The sequence below is a fragment of the Emys orbicularis genome, chromosome 4 (genome assembly GCF_028017835.1).
Source record: "Emys orbicularis isolate rEmyOrb1 chromosome 4, rEmyOrb1.hap1, whole genome shotgun sequence".
Classification (NCBI taxonomy): domain Eukaryota; kingdom Metazoa; phylum Chordata; order Testudines; family Emydidae; genus Emys; species Emys orbicularis.
The window spans coordinates 64,753,876-64,777,450 of NC_088686.1; the positions used below are offsets into that span (position 1 = coordinate 64,753,876).

Here is a 23,575-nt window from a genome sequence, read left to right on the forward strand (position 1 = left end):
TCTGTTGATTTCAGTTGGGCTCTGCGGGGGTCCATCCACACAGATCCAAAAGCAAGATTGGGACTCTCTTACCATTCTTTTGTCTTCACATGCAAATCAAACGTCCTGGTCTGAAAATCGAGAATGGGAAAATTATAAGAGCCATCATATTTTTAAGCTTGTGTGTCCTCTCAGCCTTGGTATGAGTTTTACCTGCTCCACAATTAGCACTGAAGCCACAGAGCCTGACCATAAATAATTCGAGAAAGATAGTTATAGATAGACTCAAAACTAGAGCTGCGCGAATAACTGATTTTTTGGTTTACTGAACAATGAAAAAAATGGGGGGGGGGGGAATTGTTTCGAATAGACCCAAAATGAATTTTTTTCCAATTTTTTGGCTAACTGAAAAGTTTTAAAAAATTGTTTTGGGTTGAATTAAATGTTTCAGTCAACACAAAATAAAATGTTTCACTTTCAAGTTTTTAAATCTTTATTACAACTAAAATTGAGGCAAATTTCGAAACAGAGTTATTTTGAATTGAAAAATCAAAAGCCTTTCATTTAAAAAATAAGGTTTTTCATTTTTTTAATTTATTGGGGGGGGTTTTCAACTGAAACAACACAGCAAATTCAACACAAATTTGTGAAAAGTCTTCATCAACTCGAATCTGTATTTTTCATAAAAAAGTTTCATCTGAAAAATTTCACACAGTTCTACTCAACACCACTAGTTAATTCTCAGTCTAATATTTTAACTCAATGTTTCCAATGTTTTCAGGCACCTGTACCAGTTTAAAAGACTTAAGGCCTCAGCCAGTAATTACCACCTTTAATTAAACTATGGCATACCAATATATGCTCTAAATCCCAGGCTAATTAGTCGTGGACATGGGTTAATAATGGGCCAGAACCTCAGCTATTATAAATCAGCATAGTTCCATTGAGGTCAATAAGAATATGCTAATTTAGACCATCTGAGATTCCAACCCTCTGGGTGCAAACTGATTTTTTACATGCATTTATCCTACATGTTTGTGTGGATTTCACTCTGGTTTTTTGTTGTTGTTTTAATTTGGACTCCATTTCTCATCTTCCCTGATGAAAAAGGAAGGCATGGAAGAAGTAAATCCCTCCCCAAAGCAGGCAGAGCTAGGCTGATGCACAGAGCACAAAGAAATTCTCCTATTATAGGAAAGTCTGGTAGCACCACCTTTTATTAAGGTTGCCCAAAATTCCCATTATAGACCCTGTGTTTTCAATTGTTTGTAACTTTGCCAGGCTTTAATGTTTGGGCTAAAATTTTCCATGCTGGGTTTCTGCCTCAGGATGAATATTTTTCGAAAGTTTCAGACAATATGATTCAGTCATTTCCGGGAATGAGTTTAAGGAAAAATTAATTTTTTTGTTCATGTTAGAAAAATTCTTACAACATTTTCATTGGAAGTTGCAGTGCCCCAATGCTTTGGAGCAGGGACTTGAAATTTGGCCTTTCTGTCAAGGATGTGCCATTTGTTATTCCCATGAAAATCCACCCAAATTTGACTAAATTGTAATTCTGTGAAACAAAAGCCAGACCAAGAAGAAAAACAAAAGTAGATTGGGATAAGGAGCTGGGGTGACAGGGTGAAACTGGGACTCGAAACTGTGAGGGAGGTAAAAAAGGAACATAGTGGGATTTGGGAGGGGGGTGAGACTAGAACTGACGGGGGAAGGATACTGGGACTGGAAGGTGGGGGGGGGGGGACTGGGAGGCAGTGGGACACAGACTGCAGGAAGATTGGGATTGAAGCTCTGAGTGGGTGGAGAATGGGACTGAGAGTTGGAGTGACGACTGGAACTGGCTAGGCAAGGAGATTGGGATTGAAATGTGAAGACGGTGTGGAAAAGAGGGGACTAGGCCATGGACAGGTGGAAAGAGATGAAGGAGAAGGGATCAGTCTTGGTGGCAATGGACAGAAGGATCTTTGACCACTAGATGTGCTAACCTCCAGAGCTTGGAATGGGACCCAATATTCCTGAATCTCTAAATTCCTCTGCTGTCAGCAAATATCTGTGAAACCCACTAGCAAAGGGCATGTGTCACATCCCCTTCTAGTGCTGTTCCATATAGAGAATGACAACCTACTACTGCTATCAGTTACTCCGTTAGCTCAAGAGGCAGATGTCTGGGCAGTGACTGTAAAAGTTCCAACTCTGATGATGATCCATATGGGTGTCAATATGATGCTATATGATGGAATTTCTGTTTTTTCAGTTTGCCATTTTTAAAACATCAGAAATTACAATTACAAAAAACCATTAAAAGAATATTAAGTTTTCACTGTCAAGCACTCACAAGTTAGGAAATGCCACAATTAAGGTTACCGGTGCAACCTTAATTTGGCCTTTTGTGCATCCACATGATGATACAGTCTTAAATTTTTGATTACAAACTATTTTTCCCCACAGGACCCTGGTTCATTCAGTGCTCAGAATGGATCTGTTCTGAGGATGCATCTGGGTTGTATAGTAAAGAAGTCTTTTGTCTATGGGATCCCTGTCTCATTTGTTGCAGAAGTTGGAAGGTGTGTAGTGAATGGTGTGCAGAGAATTACAGGAAGAGAAAGGATGGTCTCATGGTTAAGGCAGTTGAATGCTGTTCTAAAGAACTGGCCACTGCAGAAGTCATGGAGTTCTTGGAAAGTCACGGAATCCATGACTTCCATGACCTCCATGACAAACTCGCAGCCTTAGTGATGAGCACCATACAAAATCCCATGAGGAAATTAATAATTTTGTCTGTGGAGCAGGGTTTGAATAGTGGGCAGTAAAGGCTTGAGGCCACAAATTTAACAATGAGGAGATATCAAAATATTGAACTGCTGCTTATTAAATGAGTACCATCCATCCTGTGAGCTGAATGAGGCAAAGGTCCTGTGGAAAAAATAGCATGTAGTCATATAATTAAAAACTGTATTATAATGCATATGCTTAAGGGAACCGAACTGAAGTTATACAGGCAATTTCCTAACTTTCAAGTGCTTGACTTTGCAACCTTCATGTTCTTTTAACATGTGTATGTGTCTGTGTGTATGCAACAACATATAAACTGACTGGAGTTTAGCAACAATGCAAAGTTGTTTCCCTGTAAGTTGAAAGCATCCTGGTTTGGTATTTATTCTATCGAGACTGGTGAGTGGACACTCACCTCTCCTATTGTTACTTTATCTTGAATGGGAAGTGAATTCAGAGCTAGAGTCAGGGACTCACTTTCATCTTGACTTGAGGAAGTCTAAAAAGAAAATGGTAGGGGAGGTTAATTGTAATACAACAAGGAGGAAATGGTTAAACATTTCGCCCCCACACTTCCAAGTCCCCAGAAAAGATAAATGAATGAGCTGTGTTCATAAAGGTCCGTGATGATAACGTACCACAGAGAGCTGTCTCATCTTTGGCAGTGCAATGCCCAGTTCTGAGTGATTATACTTGATATAGTGGAATCTGGCAGGAGAAGCAGGACAAAGGCAGGAGCTCAGTGAAAGGTTCTGGGTTCCTTCATAGGATCCTTCCACTGTAAAAGCGAATTTTCTTTCTAAACAGGTGACAAAACAAACATTGAACCCATGATTATCACATCTTTAACTAATTTAAAACAACATTTCAGAGTTCTCTACATTGAGTTCATAATGTGGATGCTGCTTAATAAGCCAATAATGTTCCAAGACACCATATAAACCATGTATCCATAATTTTTTATAGCCATAATAAACATTGTCTAGGGGCCCAGTCCTGTGAGCACCATCAACTCCCAGTGAAGTCAATGAGGGGACTTGGCATCTCTCACAGTCAGGCCATAAGGCATTTACACTGTAGAATACAAGGGAGTTCTGGATAAAAGGGATTCAGGTAATTGGGAGGATTGCCCTATAAGAGAGTCATTCACTTAGTTATATTACACTCCAATACAGAAAAGCTCTTCTACTTTATGTTATATTAATTTTGACAGTCAGTGGTTTAGGTTACATAAATAATTATACTGATTTATATGTGCATCTTGGCTTCAGCTTTAGTTCCTTTATAAAACAAATCTCATTATATTCTAATGATCTGCCCTATAATTCTTGCTCGGAGTGTTAGAGCATTGCAGTAGCAATTCTTTCACTGCTGGTGAGATAACACACACATTCAAAACCACTGGTTTCAGTTGATTATAACTTTCTCTGGAAATTCCTGTTTCTGGAAGGGTGGGATTTTCAAACCAACTCAGTGAAATCAATGAGAATCCAACCCTTCATCTACTTGATTATTCTTTAGTTAGCAAGGGAGTGTTAAAACATTTTTAGCTCTTATGCAATGTTTTAGACACTTTTTGCACTCAGAGAATTCAAAAGTTTGTCCATATAAACTTAAAATTGGTATTTACAGTAGATAGGTTTGGTTTGGGCTCACCTCTCCCCTCTCTATGAACAACAGGAAAAGTACCACATCAATCCACATATTTAAGGCTATATAGGCCAACCATGAAATCCCTAAAAGGATTTTCTCAGTCAAGGAACTTGGGCTCTGATCTAGCATGAGAGCAAGCGTCCCTGACTTCAATGTGGTGATCCGCGTGCTTACATGTTTTGCTGGATCAGGGACCAACACAGAATATTTTAAAAGTTGCATTGCAAATCCATAAGGCTATGGATATAGAGGAAACAAAATGGCTATGCACAGCCCAAGATGTGCAATGAGTATCTCGGGTAATATAGAGTATATTTCAGGTCTCAAACTGCTGGTATTTGTGTCTGAAAAAGGGCAATTAGAAATTTTTAAATTGAGAAAAGAGTTTTGTTTCTCACCCCACTTACTCCCATCTTCTCTGAACTCAAACACCTGGAGGCATTTCACTCCAACTCTTGGAATAGATCAGGCATGGAAAATTTCCTCTCTGTATATGAATGTTTCAGAAAGCTATGAGCATCCAACAACAGGATGCTGTGATGGAAACTATTCTGTTTAATTAACTATAGTTGGTGTTCAACTGTGAATGATGTAATACTCCCTATATGTTGTCTGATCAATTAGAACCTGATCCAAAGCCCATAGGAAATGTTGGGAGTTTCTCCTTTCCTTTAAAACACCGAATGCCCTTTCTGTAATGCATATAAACAAATCACCCCAGAAATGGCAGATATTTTTCTGTTGAAATTTTGCTATAAAATTTTAACCAGTTTCATCCAACTCTACCAGTTAAGGAAATACTAACCTGGGGATTCCTTCTTTATCCTCCCCTCATTCACCTGAACTTCCAGACAGGAAACTTCACGAGACTGTAACAGAGACAATGAATAAAAGATAGATAAAATGACACAGACAAAACTAAGTGTGATTTCCCTGCTAGTCTCTTGCTATCCAGGTGGAAAGGAGGCGGGAGTGTTGTGCAGACTGCAAGATCAGCCCTTGGGAGGACTAATTACTTCATGATGCTCTGCAACAGCTTCCAATGAAAGTCTCTGGAGAGATTCATGTCTAGTCCTCGGCTGAAAGGATGGTGGGCTGAGACTTACTATATGACTTCTAGGATGGGTGTATACGGATGGAGAAAACAGAAGTATCCTCAGGCCTGCACCAAGGAGACAATAGATTCTCCAGGGGGAAAAAATGAGAGAAAGCTACGGAAATAACAGCTGTAATTGAATGGACCAGCCATAGAAGAAGCTTTACAGTTATATAGATATATTGCTACCTCATACCAGCCACACTGTAGGTAATGGTGTATGGGAAATTTTACAGCTATTCCAATTTTAGCTTCTCCCAACAGGAGTCACTCTAGATAATGGTGCGGGAACGCTGGCTGTGAGGATGCTCACAGCTGTACCATTCTAGTCTGTGCCATCCGGTGACACTCTGTGGGACTTTGGAGGAGCACAGCTTGGGGCAGTTCACAGCTCTTCCAGTTCAGTTTCTCCTAACATGGGAGATGTGTGGGAGAGCTGACTGTCATGTTCACTGGGATCCAATGCCAGCCTATTCCTCAGAAGAGATTTTGTGTTGGAAGGATAACTGTGGGGCAACTCGTTCTCTGTTCAAAGCAGTATGATGTGCATTACTATACAGTAGAGCAGGGGTTGGCAACCTTTGGCGGTGTGCCGAGTCTTCATTTATTCACTCTAATTTAAGGTTTCGCGTGCCAGTAATACATTTTAATGTTTTTAGAAGGGCTCTTTCTATAAGTCTATAATATATAACTAAACTATTGTTGTATGTAAAGTAAATAAGGTTTTAAAAATGCTTAAGAAGCTTGATTTAAAATTAAATTAAAATGCAGAGCCCCCCGGACCAGTGGCCAGGACCCGGGCAGTGTGGGTGCCACTGAAAATCAGCTCGTGTGCCGCCTTTGGCACGCATGCCATAGGTTGCCTACCCCTGCAATAGAGGAAAGATAATAGAAAATAAAAATTACCACTAATACACCATTCGTAGCGATGTTTTCAGGAAGATCTGGACTAAAAATAAAAAGAAACATACTCAGTTCGTAACTAGTATTTAAATAATTTAAGGATATGAATTGCCATTTTTGTTCTTTATTTGTATTTTGCTTATTTTAATTTTTTTGTCACTTTTGGAAGTGTTGGGTCTGACAGTACAGGCTAGCAACAGGAGTAATTCTCAATGTATTTTCCAGTTTTCCTCACATTCCTGGGAAACTCTAAATAAATCTGGCTTTTTAATGCTCCTACTATTCCAGTACTAGAGCTCTGCTGAGCAGAGACTGCTCATTGTGCCGAAACAGGGTAGTTTTCAAATGTACATCAAGCTGAGTTTGCTGACAGATAGAAACCACTGAATTTATTCCATTGGCCAAAAATATCCATACTTGACCCTGGAGTTCCAGAGCTGAAAGGCTAATGAATTAGTCCAACATGGCATAATAAGCATAAGGAGACAATTTTCCCCCATTCACTTTGAACATCAATAACAAAACAATTTAAAACTGAGATATACATGCCCATATTATTTCACAGAAATGGGTTAGAATCTTTTTTAGTACTTAAATCTGTGTTAAATCCACATACAGACCAACTGGTGGGGGAAATCAGCAGACATTCCTGCACTTCACTCAATTTTCATTTTAGCTTTAAAATTCACCTGGATGCCTAAGTGTGACCTCATAAAAACAACATTGCCAACTATTCCGCTACTCAATGCCATATAGAAACATCCAGCTAGTGTCCAGTGAGGCTGAACATACACTATCAACTACATCCACATAGGTCTGGCCATGTTGCTTTAGGTGGAAGCAGGTGTACAAATCATGTTCCTTGTTGTTAATTAATCTCTAACGCCTCTAACAATTACGTTATTTGACAACGCTTGGATTTTACTCACCTGCTTTCCATTGTGAACTCAACCTCTAGCTCCTCCTTTCCCTAAAAATGAAAATGAATTAAGTCACTACATCATTACTCTTCTCCATAAAGATACTGTGTAAACCTGACCCCTTGATATGCATAGAACTTCTGCAAAGTAACTTTCCCCTCTCCTTGGTGCAAATGCAATGTGCTTCATTTTCTTCAGTTTCAATCTAAATTATATTATATCCATTATATTATTCTGCTTCCCAGTAGCTGATTTTCCCATTACAAGGAGAGGTTTTTGAGATAAGTCATACTTGTCACTCTCTTTTCCCTCTTTGGGAAATGATGAAGAGAGAGAAATATTTCTGAATGAGCAATAGACAGCTTCACCTGTCCTTGAAAATGTTCCTTACCTTAGCAGCAACAGTACCTAACCTGCTTGGTCACAAGACACCATATAAGTCACCAGACATTAAACTTTCCTTTTAACTGACCTTACATTCTATTGACAATAATTTGTCACTTAAGAAAACATGAAATACGGGCCCAATTTTCCAATATATGTACCCAAATCTGAATTTGGAGACTTAAATCATAAAATTGGCATTAACATTTCTCAATGTTGATCTGAGCACCCCAGCATAGAATCAGTTTGTATTTACCAAAAAGATGTGGATTTAAGTCCTATTTAGACATTCATGTTTGAACATTGGGCTCACGATACATAACTGCAGCATCAGTTGTTTCTGTGTCAGGGCAAAATAATACCTCATCCACAGATCAGAACCACTAGCTCCAACTACAAAAGAACCTCTAATACCATTCCGGGGTGATACCATAGTCTTTGGCTGGTTCAGCCTTGCTACGAAGATCAGCAATAAGACAGACTTGGTCAACAGTGTCAAATTCACACCAATGTCCTTTGAAAAACTGTGTGAAGGTGCTTGCCCACACTTTAATTTTAAATACAGAAAAAATGTTAAGGTGTCTTACAATGAAGTAAGCTGAGAAGTTGATATGGGGAGATGGCTAATACCATAAGTACACAGCAAGGAAAAAGCAAGTTCTGTATTACAAACATTTATGAGGAAAACTGAGACGAGTGTAAACTTCTCATCAAGTTCTGCATTTGATTTCAATCCTCACCTGTGGATTCACCTGAAAGTTCAGCCGAACTGTTTCTCCAAGTTGGATTTTAGATAAATCAAAGAAAACAGTGAGGAGATGGTCATCTGGGGTGTGATCATCTTCATCACAGACTTTCAGCTCCAGGATGTTCTAGAAACAAAAGTAAAATAATGCGTAAAAGTATAGGAAGCAGAAGTTCCAGCCCTCACATGTGGGGAAATGAGCTGCAGAATTAAAAGGTGAGTGATAAAATGAGACAGAGAAAACAGGAAAGGGGATGTTTGGCAGTGACCCAACTATGAATAAGTATATTTAAAGTCTAAATAAAATATTGCTTTGTTGCCCGCCCAGTTTTAGTGTCAAAAGCTAGAAGTGTGGTCAAATAATACTCAGCTGCCTATACATGAATTAAGACATGCAACCTCTACTGAGTTGGCTCAAAGATTTATCTACAGTAATCCCTGCTATCCAAAAAACTCTATTCTTATTCCCTCTGTGAGAAAGAAATGGAAGATGTAATGTTATATATTATACATATTTGGTAACCATTATATGGTCATTGCCAAGTATATCCATCCCAAGTACTATAGTGGGGCAGGGAAATTACTGTTAAGCTCCTGGTGATTACAGGATCAATCCATATTCATTTATTTCCAGTAATCCACACTGCAGGTCAGCTGGTGGTTATTTTTGTACCCAATAATGTAATAGCATATAATATAAAAGGAACTAGTATAATTACTGCATAATTATATACGCCCTATGTTCCCTCCTATTATGAGATGAAGAGGAGAACAAAACTGCACAAAAATGTGTGATGGGGCTGTGCAGAGGGGAAAATAGTTACCCTAAATATTCTCCTCTTCTGCAAACAATGTGAGGCTTGCTAACCAGTTTGGAAGTGTAATTCAATTTGCCATCCGCGAGCAATGGTAGGTAGGTGGAGATACATGTCCTCACATTTTGTACACAAAGGTATAAAAAACTCTCTAGTGGCAGCAAAGCATCTGAGTAGAAATGTGACATCTTGTGCAATACTAGTTGCTGCTCAATTGTGTCCACCCATCTTTTCCAGTATAACCAGCCCTTCCACATTATTCTGTTTGGTGTTCATGTACTACATGGGTTGTAGTGAGCACAGTTCACCAGCCTAGACCTTACAGCTCAGCATCCAGGTTGGGCTGAGGGGTTTCCTACCTTGAGGCTGCGGCACGCAGCTAGGATACAAAGCAGCACTTTCATTGCTGTGAAAAGTCTAATTTTACTATTTCCGAAATTGTAAGAGTACGAGTGTCATTTGAGGAGTTTTGCCTCTGGTATTTTTATCATCTAGGAAGAAAGGAGTTTGTAGAATGCAGTGGGCAGAAAACTTGAACAACCTGACTCAGTCTGCTTGGCAGGACTAGAGATCTACCAGCCCCTGACAGCAAGTTGTTCACAATGTCTTACCTTGACCTGACTCTGAATCCTGAAATGGAAGGTTTCATTCCATACTGGGTTTTTGGAGTTGACGACAGTTTTGGTCCGGGCCTTTTTGACTGAAGCAGTTGGTAGCCATAGGCTCACATAACAATCAGACTGGGTTACTGTGTAAGAAAGGTACAGATTAAATGGCAATGAAGTAATCTACTATATGTAGTATTAACTTATTTACCAAATTTACTCTATGTATACATGGAGATATAGAGAATTCAGTACACTACGGTAGCTGATCTTCCATCATGTCTGTCCAGTATGGCGCCCATTGCCCCAACCAATTTTCTTTTTTATCAAAACTATTAGCATTTTTAATTATTGGAAAAATAATGAATAAACTAAAACCTGTTCAAAATGCATAGCTATATTGTACTCTCTACAAAGGAGACAGAGAATCCGTTTTTATGCTTTGCATTATTTGGGGCTTCAAGGCTGAATCCCCACTCTGTCACTCCGAGTGCAGAAGGTGGAGGCCCGCAAGGATTCTAAAAATTAATACTAGCCACTCCAGGCTTGTATTAAACTCCCAAGGTTACAGCTTTTCCCTGACCTTGGCTTGGTAAATGCTGCCACCACCCAAATGCAAAAAAAAAAAAAAAACTTGGACCCAGGAAGGAGCACTTGGGAATTCCTCCCTGTGGGGTACCCTCAAGCCCTTTCACACACACCCTCTGGAGAAGAGCTGAGAAAGAAAACAAAGGAAATCAGCTGTTGCCACCAGCTAATCAAACAACCTCTTAGGAAATCAAACCTATGCACAAACCTCTTAGGAAATCAAAAACCCAATCTTGTTCTTAAAAAAGGTAAATTTTATTAAAAACAAAAAGAAAGGAAATACATCTGGAACTTAGGCTTTTTGCTAGATCTTAAAAAAAAACAATTACAAAAATTAAGCATCAAGATAGCTCTCTTGAGGTTCATATTAAAGGTTACAAGCAAAACAAAAGCATCTGGGGTTAGCACAAAGGAGATCCACAAGCCAAAATAAAGAAATAAACCTAATCGCGTCTATTTAAACATGTCCTGTCCAATGATTTTTTCTTGGTATGGAAGATGAATTTTATACCTGGTTCAAACCTTACACAGCATTCATGCTTATAGAATTTCTGCTCCGTGTCTCCTTCTCCGGAGAACAGACAGACAAAGGGAAAGCTTCTTTCCAAATTTTAAAAAGTTCTACTTTCCCATCGGCTCTTTTGGTCAGGTGCCAACTTCCTTTTCTTTACCTGGGGGACTTTTAACCCTTTACAGGTAAAGCAAGCAGAGAACAGCTACCAAGAGGGATTTTACAGCTAACTGGCTTGCTAGGTTTCCATCAAAGGGAGCTATCCCTCCCCCACTTCATTTATCACAGGGGCTTCAGAAAGGGTTAATAGTCTACAAATCATTATGTATCAGAAAAGATCTGCCCTGAACTGATCAAGGAACCATCTAGTGTTTGGCTCTCACTCTGAAGGAGAAAGGAGGGTATAAAGATCCTCTTTTCTTGAACCAGCCACATGGCAGGATTTCTCCCTAGTGCTTACCAGAACTGGGAGGAAATGCCTTGGCAGCATGGTCATATATGCACCATGCCCCCACTCCACAAAAAAATGTGCTCTGCTCTCTAAGGGGGTGCTCATCTTGTCAGCCAGCTAGCATATTTTCTGCTGTCAGCAGTGTGCGCTACTCGGGGGTACATTCTGTTCCTAATCAAAGAAATAGCAGGTACACTTGGCAGTACACTTCACTAGCCCCCTCTGCAACCATACGATGCATGAACAGTGCCACTACCACCATTCCCCTAAAATCAGGGCAGGATTGCGACTAAGAATCTCCCAATGCCAATTGGCAAGAGGATTACAAAAATATCCTGGTCCTGGTACGTACATTCTCATGCATCAACAAATATCATGAGAGAGCTTAAATGAAAGCCAGGGTCACATTGGTCATTAATATTGCTGTAAAATGTAAGGAGTCATGTATGTATATGGAAAATATGTTCCTAAAGTCTGTTTCAGGGCATAGTTGACAAACAGGTTTCCTGCCGGACAAAAGAGGTGTATTCACTTGTCTCTGTTGACATGTAAATTAAGTGTTGTAAGCCAACAAAATGGAAGCTCCATTTACATACAAAGTCAACAGGGGGATGTGAAATCAACAGGGAGGCAGTACACCAGAGAATAGGCTGCAGGGGGTTATTTGATTCTGGGTACAAACAATGAACTCTAGGGGGAAATGAGGAGAAGGCAAGGAAGACACCACTTTATCCTGTACCTAGGACGTAATCAGGCAGTCCAATTAGAAATGGGATCACAAGCTGCCCTGGTTGAAATGCTGCAAAGGTCATTTGGGGTGAGATAAACTTCTTTGATAGGAGGCTAGCCTGTTAAGTTTAGTCTCTAGAAATCGTATTATGATTTTGTTTGATACATAACCTTTTGTTGCACTTTGCACGTGGCTTTATTAATCTTCATCTTGTTGATTTCAGACCAATTCTCTAATTTGTCAAGGTCCTTTTGAATTCTAATCCTATCCTCCAAAGTGCTTACAACCACTCCCAGCTTGGTGTCATCTGCAAATTGTATAAGCTTACTCTCCACTGCATTATCCAAGTCATTAATGAAAATATTGAATAGTACCTGATCCAGGAAAGATGCCTGGGGGAGCCCACTAGATGCTTTCTTCTAAGCTGAACTTCATTAGGCCCTGCTGATTTGAATACATTTAATTTATCTAAATATTTTGTAACCTCGTCTTTCTCTATTTTGGTTTCCATACTTTCCCCCTGGTTGTTAATATTATGTGTTAAGTATCTGGTTCACAATTAACTTTTTTAGTGTAGACTGAAGCAAAATAGGCATTAAACACTTCATGCTTCCTAATGTCATCTGCTATTAGCATTTCTTCTCTGCTAAGTAGAGGACTTACACTTCCCTTCACCTTTCGCCTGTACCTCTCTGGTGCAAAGAGAATTCTAAAAAAATGTGCTAATGTCTCAACAGTTTGATGCCTATTCTTAATCCAAAATGCTTTACCTTTGCCTTCCACTATTTTATGTCTGGAAAAATCAGTCCTTCTTCCAAAATCAAAGACGACAGCATATGCTATATGCCTTCAACCACTGAATAGTGTCCATACCGGCAGCACACCGAATACTGTAGAAGGCTACTGCAGTACTGTATTACCTAAGCAAGGACTGTTTCATGCCTGTCAAAGGCATCAGAATTGTTTTGGATGCTTAGTGCTGGGTGCAGGAACCTGTTGCTTTTTGGGGCGGGGGCGGTATTTGGAGGAATGGCTGGTGTTGTGTGTTGAGGTGGCTTTTCCTCTTCCTCTGCCCCTGTCTGCCTGGATAGTGCAGTGAAGCTCTGAAATGGTGCAGTGTGACCCAGTGGGTGAGCCCTTATGGCCCACTTGAGGGTCACAGCCCATAGGCTGGGAAGAACTGATCTATAGTTTTGTTGTGAATCAGCTGAGCATTGGTAGGTCAGCAGAGGGAAGTTTGGTGAGTCTATTGATGGTAACTCTACAGCTGCTCTTTTCTCCCTGCTCAGGGAGGCGATGGGTGGCCAACAGGGGAGAATCCAGGGCAGTTGGGAGAGGTGCATCACAGAGGCAGGATTTCTGGGGCTGTTGGCAGGAGCAAAACATTTCAAGATAGTTGGAGGGTGTTATTGGAACCTACCAAGGTTCTACAACCCAAAGAGCTGTGACAGCTGAAGCCTGTATAGGGCTTGCCTGGGTTGGGGTACACCCAGGATGGTACCAGGGAGGGTCAGACTTTGCATTGCTACTCACTGAGGGGGAAAGGATTAAGTTTACTCTCAGGGCAGACTAAGGGCAGAGCTATACTACAGACCTATGTCAGTATAACTACATCACTCAACTGCATCATAACATCTTAACATAGCATCTTAACCTCCCATGTAAACAGCACTATGTTGGCAGGAGAGCTTCTCCCCCTAACATAGCTACCATCTCTTGGGGAGGTGGATTAACTATGCCAGCAGGAGAGCTCTCTCCCATGTGCATAGGAGCATCTTTACTTAAGTGCTACACTGATGCAATATTTTTAGTGTAGACCAGCCCCAAGAGTCTCCATGTCTGGATGAAATGAACAGAGTCATTAAGGAACTGCTTGAAACTGATCCAGATCAACAGGGTGTCCAGAGAAACAATGCAAACTCCAAATGACTCATGAATTGACACTCTCAGTAGGGAAGCTGAGCAGAGACCCCAGCTCGAGAACAAAGGATTGAGAGGTGTGAGATGGGGCAATAAGAGTGGGCTCTGGAAGAACCATGCAGCTCTCCCCTGGAACTAATGAAATCAGAGAGAGACAGAGCCTGAAAATGGAACTCACTACAGCTTGGCTGATGAATTGTGGCTTGATCATAATGGACTATGCTTTAAGCTTTATTTCTCTATAAGGCTACCATAAGGACTTTTAGTGCTGTGGTCCAGTTGACTAATAAATCCTACTCTGTTTTGAAAACACTGCTTGGGTGTTGCTGCAAATACCTAGGGTTCATTAGTCCCTGAAGACTGTCCAAGTCACCACTAGGAACTTATCTCAGTCGCACTTGCTGAGTGTGAAGCAGGAGTGCTGAAGTCCACTCAGTCTAGGAGGCAGGGTGTGCCCTACCCTAAAGGAAGGTTGAGACCCCTAAGGGATCTGCCACACTGAAGGGGTTGCTCCAAGAGATTGTTTAGAAGCTTGGGCATAGCACTGATCCTATGGATCTGTGACAACAGCATCGACAGCTTATCCGCTTTTGTTTCAAGAGTAGAAGATGACTGGTTTAGCAAGACAAAGAATCCAATTCTAGACGGATAGAGCTTTCCACAGGTTGGCAAGGAAATGCGTTAGTGCTTGGTATGGTAATTGTGACTGATTCCTGCTCCTTTTGCTTGCTGAGTATCCTCTTTTCTTACTAATACATCTGGCTTCACAACTTTCTGCAATGGGAACTCGTCAAACTGATGTATTTGCTTCTGTAGGGTCTGTCAGAATGGAGAAGGCCCTTTTCAGGACAGCTTTGAATCTTTACCTCTGCCTGCTCTTCATTTTTTACAAAAATTTTAAAAATATTATAGAATAGACCTGGTCAACATATTTTGCCCAAGTTTTGAATTTTTGGGGGAAAAAATTACCACGCCATAAGCTGGTCAAAAAAAAACAGCAACCAAAAAACCCCACCAAAGTCATTGCAATTTTTAACATTCTTGAACAGTTTGACTGTGTAACATTTGCCTTGGGAACCTGCTGCCCTAGGGATGAGTCTAAGTCAGCAAAAGTACACTTTTATAAGCAAAGTTTTATTACGGTTTGCGTAATTTCATTGTTTGCAATTTTATCTTGTCATGTGATTTCCATATGAGCCCAAAAGTGCAGCTGATGAAATTTGTAAAACTCTTTGCTATGCGAGTGAAAATGTGCCTAAGTGTCAAAGCAGCAGAGTAAAATGAGGGTGCTCTTTTGCATGACATTGTGTTGGTTTCAGTCTGGTTGTTTTAATTAGAGATGGGCTGACGCCACAACCTTCACATCTGGATTTGAATTTGCCCAAAAGTCAGGGGTATTTGGTGTGGGATTTTGCTTCAGTCAGTTATAGAATTATAGGCTAGCTATGAAATTTGGCTTCAGAACTGAGCTCCTTTATAGCTGAGGGATGTTCAGATCCGAGATTTCAGTATGGGATGATTTCTAGCACTACGCTGCTATATCGGATCATTCCCGAGCACTTTAGCTTCTTCAGGAGTGATGAGGTCTCTCTCTCTCTCTACCTGGTAAAAGAATTAAAATTATTTTTGATTGGGTTTATTTGCACAGCACTTTGCAAATATGACTTTGGCCCTTTTCACCATCATGACCATCCCAGGTCTTTTTGTAAAAGCAGCTGTATGCATGACACAATCTAAGGGAAGTTATATATGGATAAGAATAATCCTGTGGCAAAATTATACCCAAGTGTGAATGCACTTTGTTTCAGGCAATAGGACACAAAGGATAAATGTGAATCATAGGATTACACCACCCATTGTGCCCCACCCCTAAAACTGTATGAAGTGTACCCTAAAAAATGAAGGTCTATTACTAATGTATGATTAGCCAGCGAAAACTGCTGCAAGTGGCATGGAGAAAACGGGTCCTCCGTGCAAATCACTATATAGTGTTTATGAAGCTATTTGGAAAACTTTTCCATTTGAAATACACACCTACTCAAACATTTAAGCTACAGTACAATGGACACACCCAAATCTGGATATGCTGTGTCTTGTCTTGTCCCATTTGGTTTTGCTTGTGCCTTTACACTGTACATTCTATGGGTAGCCCTGATCTTGGGAATCACAAAGTCAATGGTTTTACTCTTCCTTTCCTCAATATTTGGAACTTGGAAGTGACAAAGCTATCTCGGGTCTGTTTGGTTGTTTGATTTTTGTTTGCTGCCCTTTCCCTCATACAGATAGACAGGAAAGTGTAAACCCATTGCTAAGGTTTAGCATTTCTGCGTAAGACTCCTGCATTCTAAACCCTGCTCTGATTCCCTCTGTGACTCTTAGTCAAGTCATGTAACCTCTCTGCCTCAGTTCCCCATCTGTAAAATGGGAAGAATAATGTTTCTCTCTCTTCCCCGTCGAGGATGGAGGAGGTTGTGATGATGAATATGTCAGTGCTTTAAAATCTCACACATCACCACCACCTCCTCCAATGGTCCTAGTAACTCCCATACTAAGAAAAACTTTTTTAAATATTGGAAACAGCACAGAGGTTCCAGCACAAGTAGCTAAGCTCCTTACACCCTGCAGCAGGAGACGTGGAAGGGACGGGGGGAAGCTGTTCTTGCCCCCTTTTTAATATAAAATGAGACATTTCATTTCTGAGTGACCCAACGGATCACTTCATTGACCCTCCCCAAAATTCTCAGACCAGCCTTGTGTACAGTGGTGTGATCACGCTTGGAGTTTGTAGAGAGCAACATATTGATTCACAGGCCCACCCAAAAATATTTAGGAGCAGAGTCCTGTTATCTGTGTGGTCTTTACAGGCTATTGTACAGTCCTGTGCATGTCTACAGCTTTGTATTCATGATAAATAATAGTAATTACATATAATTAAGACAAGGATCAGGAGATCTAGGTTCTATTCTTAGCTCTACCACAGTCCCTCTGGGTGACTTTAGACAAGTCACTAAACCTCTTTTTATTTCATTTCCCATCTGTAAAATATATCTCATGATACTTCCTAGGAGTGTCGCGAGGCTTAATTCATTCATGTTTGTGAGGTACTTTGAGGTCCTCAGGTGGAAGGCACTATAGAAATGCCAAGAATTGCTGTTATTACATTTTCTGCATAGCTTTCTTTTGTATTCTACCATGCTAGATACATGTACTCAGCAAAATGAAAAATCACTCAGTACTCACTTATTCACTCAGCTCTAATCATGGTATATCCAGTCCCTAAAAGTGTGTATGATGTGTCAGCCCTAGGATCAGTGTTGGGCAATATACTGGAAAAAGTAGAGTAGCATGCATATATAGGATCCAGGCCACTTTATTAGGCTATTAAACAAGTTACTAATTATCTTTTGGTATAGAAGCAGGGTTGGGTCTTAATTGCACGGTACCATCAGAGATCATTACAGCAACATGATCCAAGTCTGAAAATACCACGGCCACACCGACACATATTGCTCAAGACAATAATACCGATACCAGAGCAAGGAACCAAGTTTGATGTCCCCATAATAGGTATCACACAGAAACATACCTCATCAAACAAATCATGATAAATAATAGTACTTGGCACTTTTATATCTTTCATTCGAGGATCTCAAAGCACTTGACATGGTAGTTCAACAAACCCCCTTTTTACAGATGGGGAACCCGAGGCAGAGTCATGAATAGAAACCAGGCTTCCAAGCTTCCATATCTGCTCGCAGGGACATATCTGTGCAATGTCATAACACCTCAAGCACAGCATGCACCACAGGAAACAATGTATACCACTTTGGAATCTTATGTTTTTATAACACTACAACAGTTTATATGACCAGCATGTAAACTGGAAAAAAAAAATCAAACATTGGAGGCCATATTTCTTCAAAGATTTCCAGTCACTCTGTAATTTTAAATTGGAGGTGATTCAGCTGCTGGTCTAGACATGTGATGGTTACAATCATGGCAACACATTATTATTATTTCAGAGTGGTAGCTGTGTTAGTCTGTATCAGCAAAAACAACAAGGAGTCCTCTAAGGTGCCACAAGGACTCCTCGTTGTTTTTATTATTATTGGTGACCTTAGGCAATAATGTATTGCACATTGTATGAACCAGTACATAATGGTGGACAGCAGGACATTCCCACAGTATGGGATGGATCAAGTGAAATTATAACGTGTATATATATTTCCATTTAATCTTCCATAGTGCTAATTTGCATGGATGCTATAAATAAGCAAATAGTGAATGTGCCTAAACACCCCAAAGTCAACCATCAGACACAAAGGGAATGGTGCACCCAGCCCCTAATCAAGATCATGTGCCATTGTAAAACCACTTGCTTTAAAACCAGATCAATTTTATTGTGTCCAGATTACCACACTCTCACCCTCTTCCTGCTCCTAATCCCATGTGATCAATGAGCTGATGGAGAAATATTGAAATGTCAGTGATTTGCTGTATAAGTGATGTGCTTACTACTTGTGGTTGCACAAACCCACAGTGTCCAAAGTTCACTGACCTAGGATGATTCAAACAGCATGACAGACAGCTGCGTCTTTATACTACACAACTTTGTGTGCTGTGCATAAGAGCGGATTGTTAATCCTATGGCTAATATGGTGGTGGAACCATTCGAGGAGCAACAATGTGTGCCAGTGCATGCCATTAGTATGGAATCATAGAAATATTGGGCTGGAAGGGACTTGGAGAATTCCTGAAGTCCAGCCCCCAGCGCTGAGTCAGGACCAAGTAAACCAAAACCATCCACGACAGGTGTTTGCATAGGCACCGACTCCGTGGGTGCTCCGGGGCTGAAGCACCAATGGGGAAAAATTGGTGGGTGCTCTGCACCCACCGGCATCTCCCCTGCCCCAGCTCACCTCCGCTCCGCCTTCTCCCCTGAGCATGCTGCATCCTCACTTCTCCTCCCAGCGTGTGCCGCTGCGAAACAGTTGTTTCGCGGCGGCACACACTGGGAGGGAGCGGGAGGAGGGGGAACATGGCGTGCTCTGGGAAGAGACAGGGTGGGGGATTTGGGAGGGGGTGGAGTTGGGGCGGGGACTTTGGGGAAGGGGTTGGAATGGGGGCAGGGCAGGGGTGGGAGGGGTTGGGACAGGGGTGGAGTCAGGTCGGAGCCGGAGGCGAGCACCCACCAATGCTGGGAAAAGTTGGCGCCTATGGGTGTTTGTCTAGACTGTTCTTCAAAAATCTCCCATGATGGGCATTCACAACCTCCCTTGGAAGCCCATTCCAGAAACCCCTAGAAAGTTTTTCCTAATATCTAACCTAAATCTCCCTTGCTGCAGATTAAGCACATTATTTTTTGTCCTACCTTCAGGGGACATGGAGAACAACTGATCACGGTCATCTTTATAACAGCCCTTAACGTATTTGAAGACTTATCAGGCCTTCTTTTTTCAGGACTAAACATGCTCGGATTTTTTAACCTTTCTGCATAGGTCAGGTTTTCTAAACTTTTTATCATTTTCGTTATTCTCCTCTGGACTTTCTCCAATTTGTCCACATCTTTCTTAAAGTATGGTACACAGAACTGGACACAGTACTCCAGTCAAGGTATCATCACTGCCGATTAGAGTACTTTCCATGTCTTACATAAGACGCTCCTTTTAATACACTCCAGGATAATATTAGCTTTTTTTTTTTTTTTTGTAACTGCACCATATTGTTGTCTCATATTCAATTTGCGATCCACTATAAATCCCGGATTCTTTCCAGCAGTACTACGGCCTAGTCAGTTGTTCCCCATTCTGTAGCTGTGCCCCTCATTTTTCCTTCCTAACTTTCTGTTCTCCAAAATGTAGCAATCCCACCCAGTTTGGTGTCATCGACAGATTTTATAAGCACACTCTCCATTCCATTATACAAGTCATTAATAAAAATATTGAATAGTGCTAGTCCCAGGGCAGACCCCTACAAGCCCCCAACAGATAGGCCCTGCCAGTCTGACAGCAAACCACTGATAACTATTCTTTGAGTATGGTCTTTCAAGCAGTTGTGCACCCACCTGATAGTAATTTCTCTAAACCATATATCCCTAGCTTGCTTATGAGAATGTCATCTCGGACTCTGTCAAAAGCCTTACTAAAATCAGGATATATCATGTCTACTGCTGCCCCCCGCCTCCCATCCACTAGGTCAGTAACCTTGTCAAAGAAGAAAATTAGGTTGGTTTGGTATGATTTGTTCTTGACAAATCTATGCTGGCTATTCCTTATAAACCTGTTGCCCTCTAGGTGCTTACAAATTGATTGCTCAGTAATTTGTTCCAGTATCTTTTCAGTGTCAAAGTTGGGCTGACTAGTCTATAATTCCCTGGTTCTTTTTTGTTCCCCTTTTAAAAGATTTGTACTAATATGCCAGTATATCTATGTATTGTTTATTATACTGCCAGTAATCAGGTCTCTGATTTTCCTGAACACTAACACCACTGGCAATAACAGCAGTGGTGTTTTTGTGATATTTCCTGGGCAATGTTTATAGTGAGGTCTGGAAGGTCAGTGAGTCTGATAAGGATTAAAATAATCTGCATTCGTATCTAGTTATAAGCAACCAAGCCCCAGACATGGTCTAAAACGAGTTGTATGGCTGTAATGTGGGAGTAGAGAGTATCTAGGGCACAGACAATGGGCCAAATTCACAGATGGCCAATGGTGTTGTCAGTTATATATTGGTAAACAGATGCAAATTGGTATAAATAGGTGTAGCTTACATACTAATGGGACAGTGGAGGGTGAGGAGGAGTAGCAAGAGAGGGTATGAAGATGCAAGATAAAAAGTCTTTAAATAAAGACTTCAAATTGTCTTGGACAAAAACTCTTCCATGCTGAATGAACGCTCACTAAAACAACCATAAAGAAAAAGTGATGATAACTGCAATGTATCTACTTGGTGGGAGTTGCTAGTGAGATATTGAGGGAGTGGTGGTAGGAAAGGCCTTATTTAACATCTTCATTAATAATCTGGAAGAAGGAGTAATCAGATGATATTATATTGGGAGGCGTTCTAAACACCAGCTGAGACAGATAAATGATACAAAGAGATTAGAAACCTGAGCTGAAAATAACAAAATGAGGTTCATTATGGAAAAATGCAGAGTAAAATACCTGCAGAAAAATAACCTTAAATACAGATATTCAGTGGGAGAAAATAGGCTGGAAAGCTCTGATGGATAAAGCCACCTGTGGGTGATAATAGACTGAACAGGAGAAGTAGCAGTCCCTCACTGTCTGGCTCTTGAGCAATGACCTCTGGAATAATCTGTTCACTTCTGGGCACCACATTTCCCAAAAGATACCAACAAACTGAAGGGTGTTCTGAGAAGAGGAACAAAAATGGAGAAAGGGGGCAAGGACTGATTTATGAAGAATGATTTAAAAAGCTATGTACATACAGGTTGGTTCAGCAATAAGTAAGATAGATGTTCTATCTACAAGTATCCATAGGAGAGAGAATTACTTATAGTCATACACCAGGATTTGACTTGGACTAATGAGATGAAACTAAGAGAAGAAAATGTAATCTCAATATTAGGAAAGTGACACTATGGAGAAATCTCCCATGGACAGTGGTGGAGGCTCATCCTTCCAGAATGTCAAAACTAGACCAAACAAAACACGAGGGAAAGGTACTGTAGGCAGATGACTTGGTGATCTAATGAAGTCTTCCATCTTTCTATGATTCTATGAAAACTGGTGAGGCTTGTGTTATTTTACACCTTCCTATTAAGTTACTTATCCAGCTACACCCTTCCCTTTTGTTTCTTCACAGCATAAGTTACACCCAGCTGCCAACATGTAATTTACACCACCCTTTGTCACCTCTGAATTTGGCCCAAAGGGTTTAAACATTTTTTTTTTTTAAAAAGACAGACATTTTAGTTAAAACTTGTTCAATTATAATATTCTACCAATTTTTATGTATTTCATGGGGGCAGTTGTATTTTTGTCATAAGAGATCCCGTTAGTACATACAAATTAGATGCAGTGAATTACAGAGAACAAATATTACTGAAATTAAACAGCAGTCATTTAGGCCCTGATCCTGCAGCTTGATCCATGCAGGTGAACCCATGTATTTAGTAGGAGCCCCAAGAACTTCAACAAGGCTCTGCACAGGGTCCGTCCTCATTGTTTTAGTTGCAAGATTGGGGCTCAATACAGAAATACTTCATAGAGGATTTTTTCAGGGCAATGTTTGTAGTATTGAGTACTAGGGATGGTGAGTGAGGAGTTCTGCGAATGTGGGCATGGAAGTCAGAATCACAAGTGCCACCATTTTTACTGTCCACATTTCAACGCTGTGGATTAGTCACTTTTACTCACTCATCAGTAAGCACAGATTATCTGCAACTCCTACTTGCAAAATGCTCTCAATTAATCTCAAAACATCCTGAATCAGATACCAAAGGATGTCAAACCAATTTGTTTACAGCAGTAGCTTCCTGCATATTAATATCTGCCTCAGAAGGGGCGATGCACTGTGTTTTCAAAACTTTGTTTCTTTTCCTTCTTGATCTTTTGCACCTTGGAATTTTTTATCTGGGAGCCTGGTGTTCACCATATGAAGGATGTACCCAGTCCACCAAAGCTCTCCTTTCACAAGCATTGTTTCAATGTTGTTTGTGCAACTTCTCATTATTCATGATTTTATCTTGCCACTTTGTGTGAATAATAGCTTAGAGGAGTTGTTGATGAAATGCTTTCAGCATTTATTTGCAGGCAATAACTTGTCTATGTTTCACAGAGTAAGGTAGAAAGGCTGCAACATGGTAAACACACTTTTTGTCCAATACTGTTTCGGTTCCAGACTCCAGATTGCATTCTGTTATAGTGTGAATATGCCTTTTATATTCAAGCAATGACTTTAACAGGCAGCATGATCTAATAGAATAAGTATAGGACTGGGAACTTGGAACTTCTGACTTCTAATCCTGGCTCTTCCACTGCCTAGTCCTTTATCCAAAGATCTTCTTGAATTAGGAAGGGTAGTAATCCAACTGTAGGCAACTCCCACAAAAAAAGAAAATCAAATGCGAGGAAAGGATAAAGAGCATTGGCTTCCCTCCCTGAAGACATTTACGGAAAGAAAAGGAAAAGAGCTGGTGAAGGAATATGGTAAAGTCAATTTCAGGCAAGTGGCCAGGGCTCATTAGAGGGGAATTGTGTGGTGATAAAGGACCCAGAATTAGCTTGACAGGGTGAGATATTCTTCAGGCCCATAGGCCATTTCAATCTCCTCAAACAGAATTGAGATGAGGGAGGAACCTCCTTTTCTGCTCTGGGAGCGGTCCTGAAGGCTTCTATTCAGACTCCTGCACTGGGCCATTGGGAGAAGGGGCCTGGGCACTAACTTAGGAGTCCTCTCCCTTTACACTCAGCAACAGGAAAGGGATCTTTAGGTAAAATTTCATGTTCCTGATTACTTCACTCCCCTTCCACAGT

General features: G+C 40.7%; 1 protein-coding gene across 1 annotated transcript in view; it reads right to left on the reverse strand.

Moving 5' to 3' along the window:
• Nucleotides 1–23,575, reverse strand: part of LOC135878099 (cytosolic phospholipase A2 epsilon-like) — a 43,862-nt gene that overhangs the window by 15,740 nt on the left and 4,547 nt on the right. The window contains exons 3-10 of the mRNA XM_065403668.1: nt 9,882–10,018; nt 8,451–8,582; nt 7,336–7,376; nt 6,410–6,452; nt 5,213–5,276; nt 3,393–3,553; nt 3,170–3,253; nt 73–110 (exon numbers count right to left, since the gene is read on the reverse strand). Coding sequence (XP_065259740.1) covers nt 73–110; nt 3,170–3,253; nt 3,393–3,553; nt 5,213–5,276; nt 6,410–6,452; nt 7,336–7,376; nt 8,451–8,582; nt 9,882–10,018 — 700 coding nt within the window. The remainder of the gene's footprint in view (nt 1–72; nt 111–3,169; nt 3,254–3,392; nt 3,554–5,212; nt 5,277–6,409; nt 6,453–7,335; nt 7,377–8,450; nt 8,583–9,881; nt 10,019–23,575) is intronic.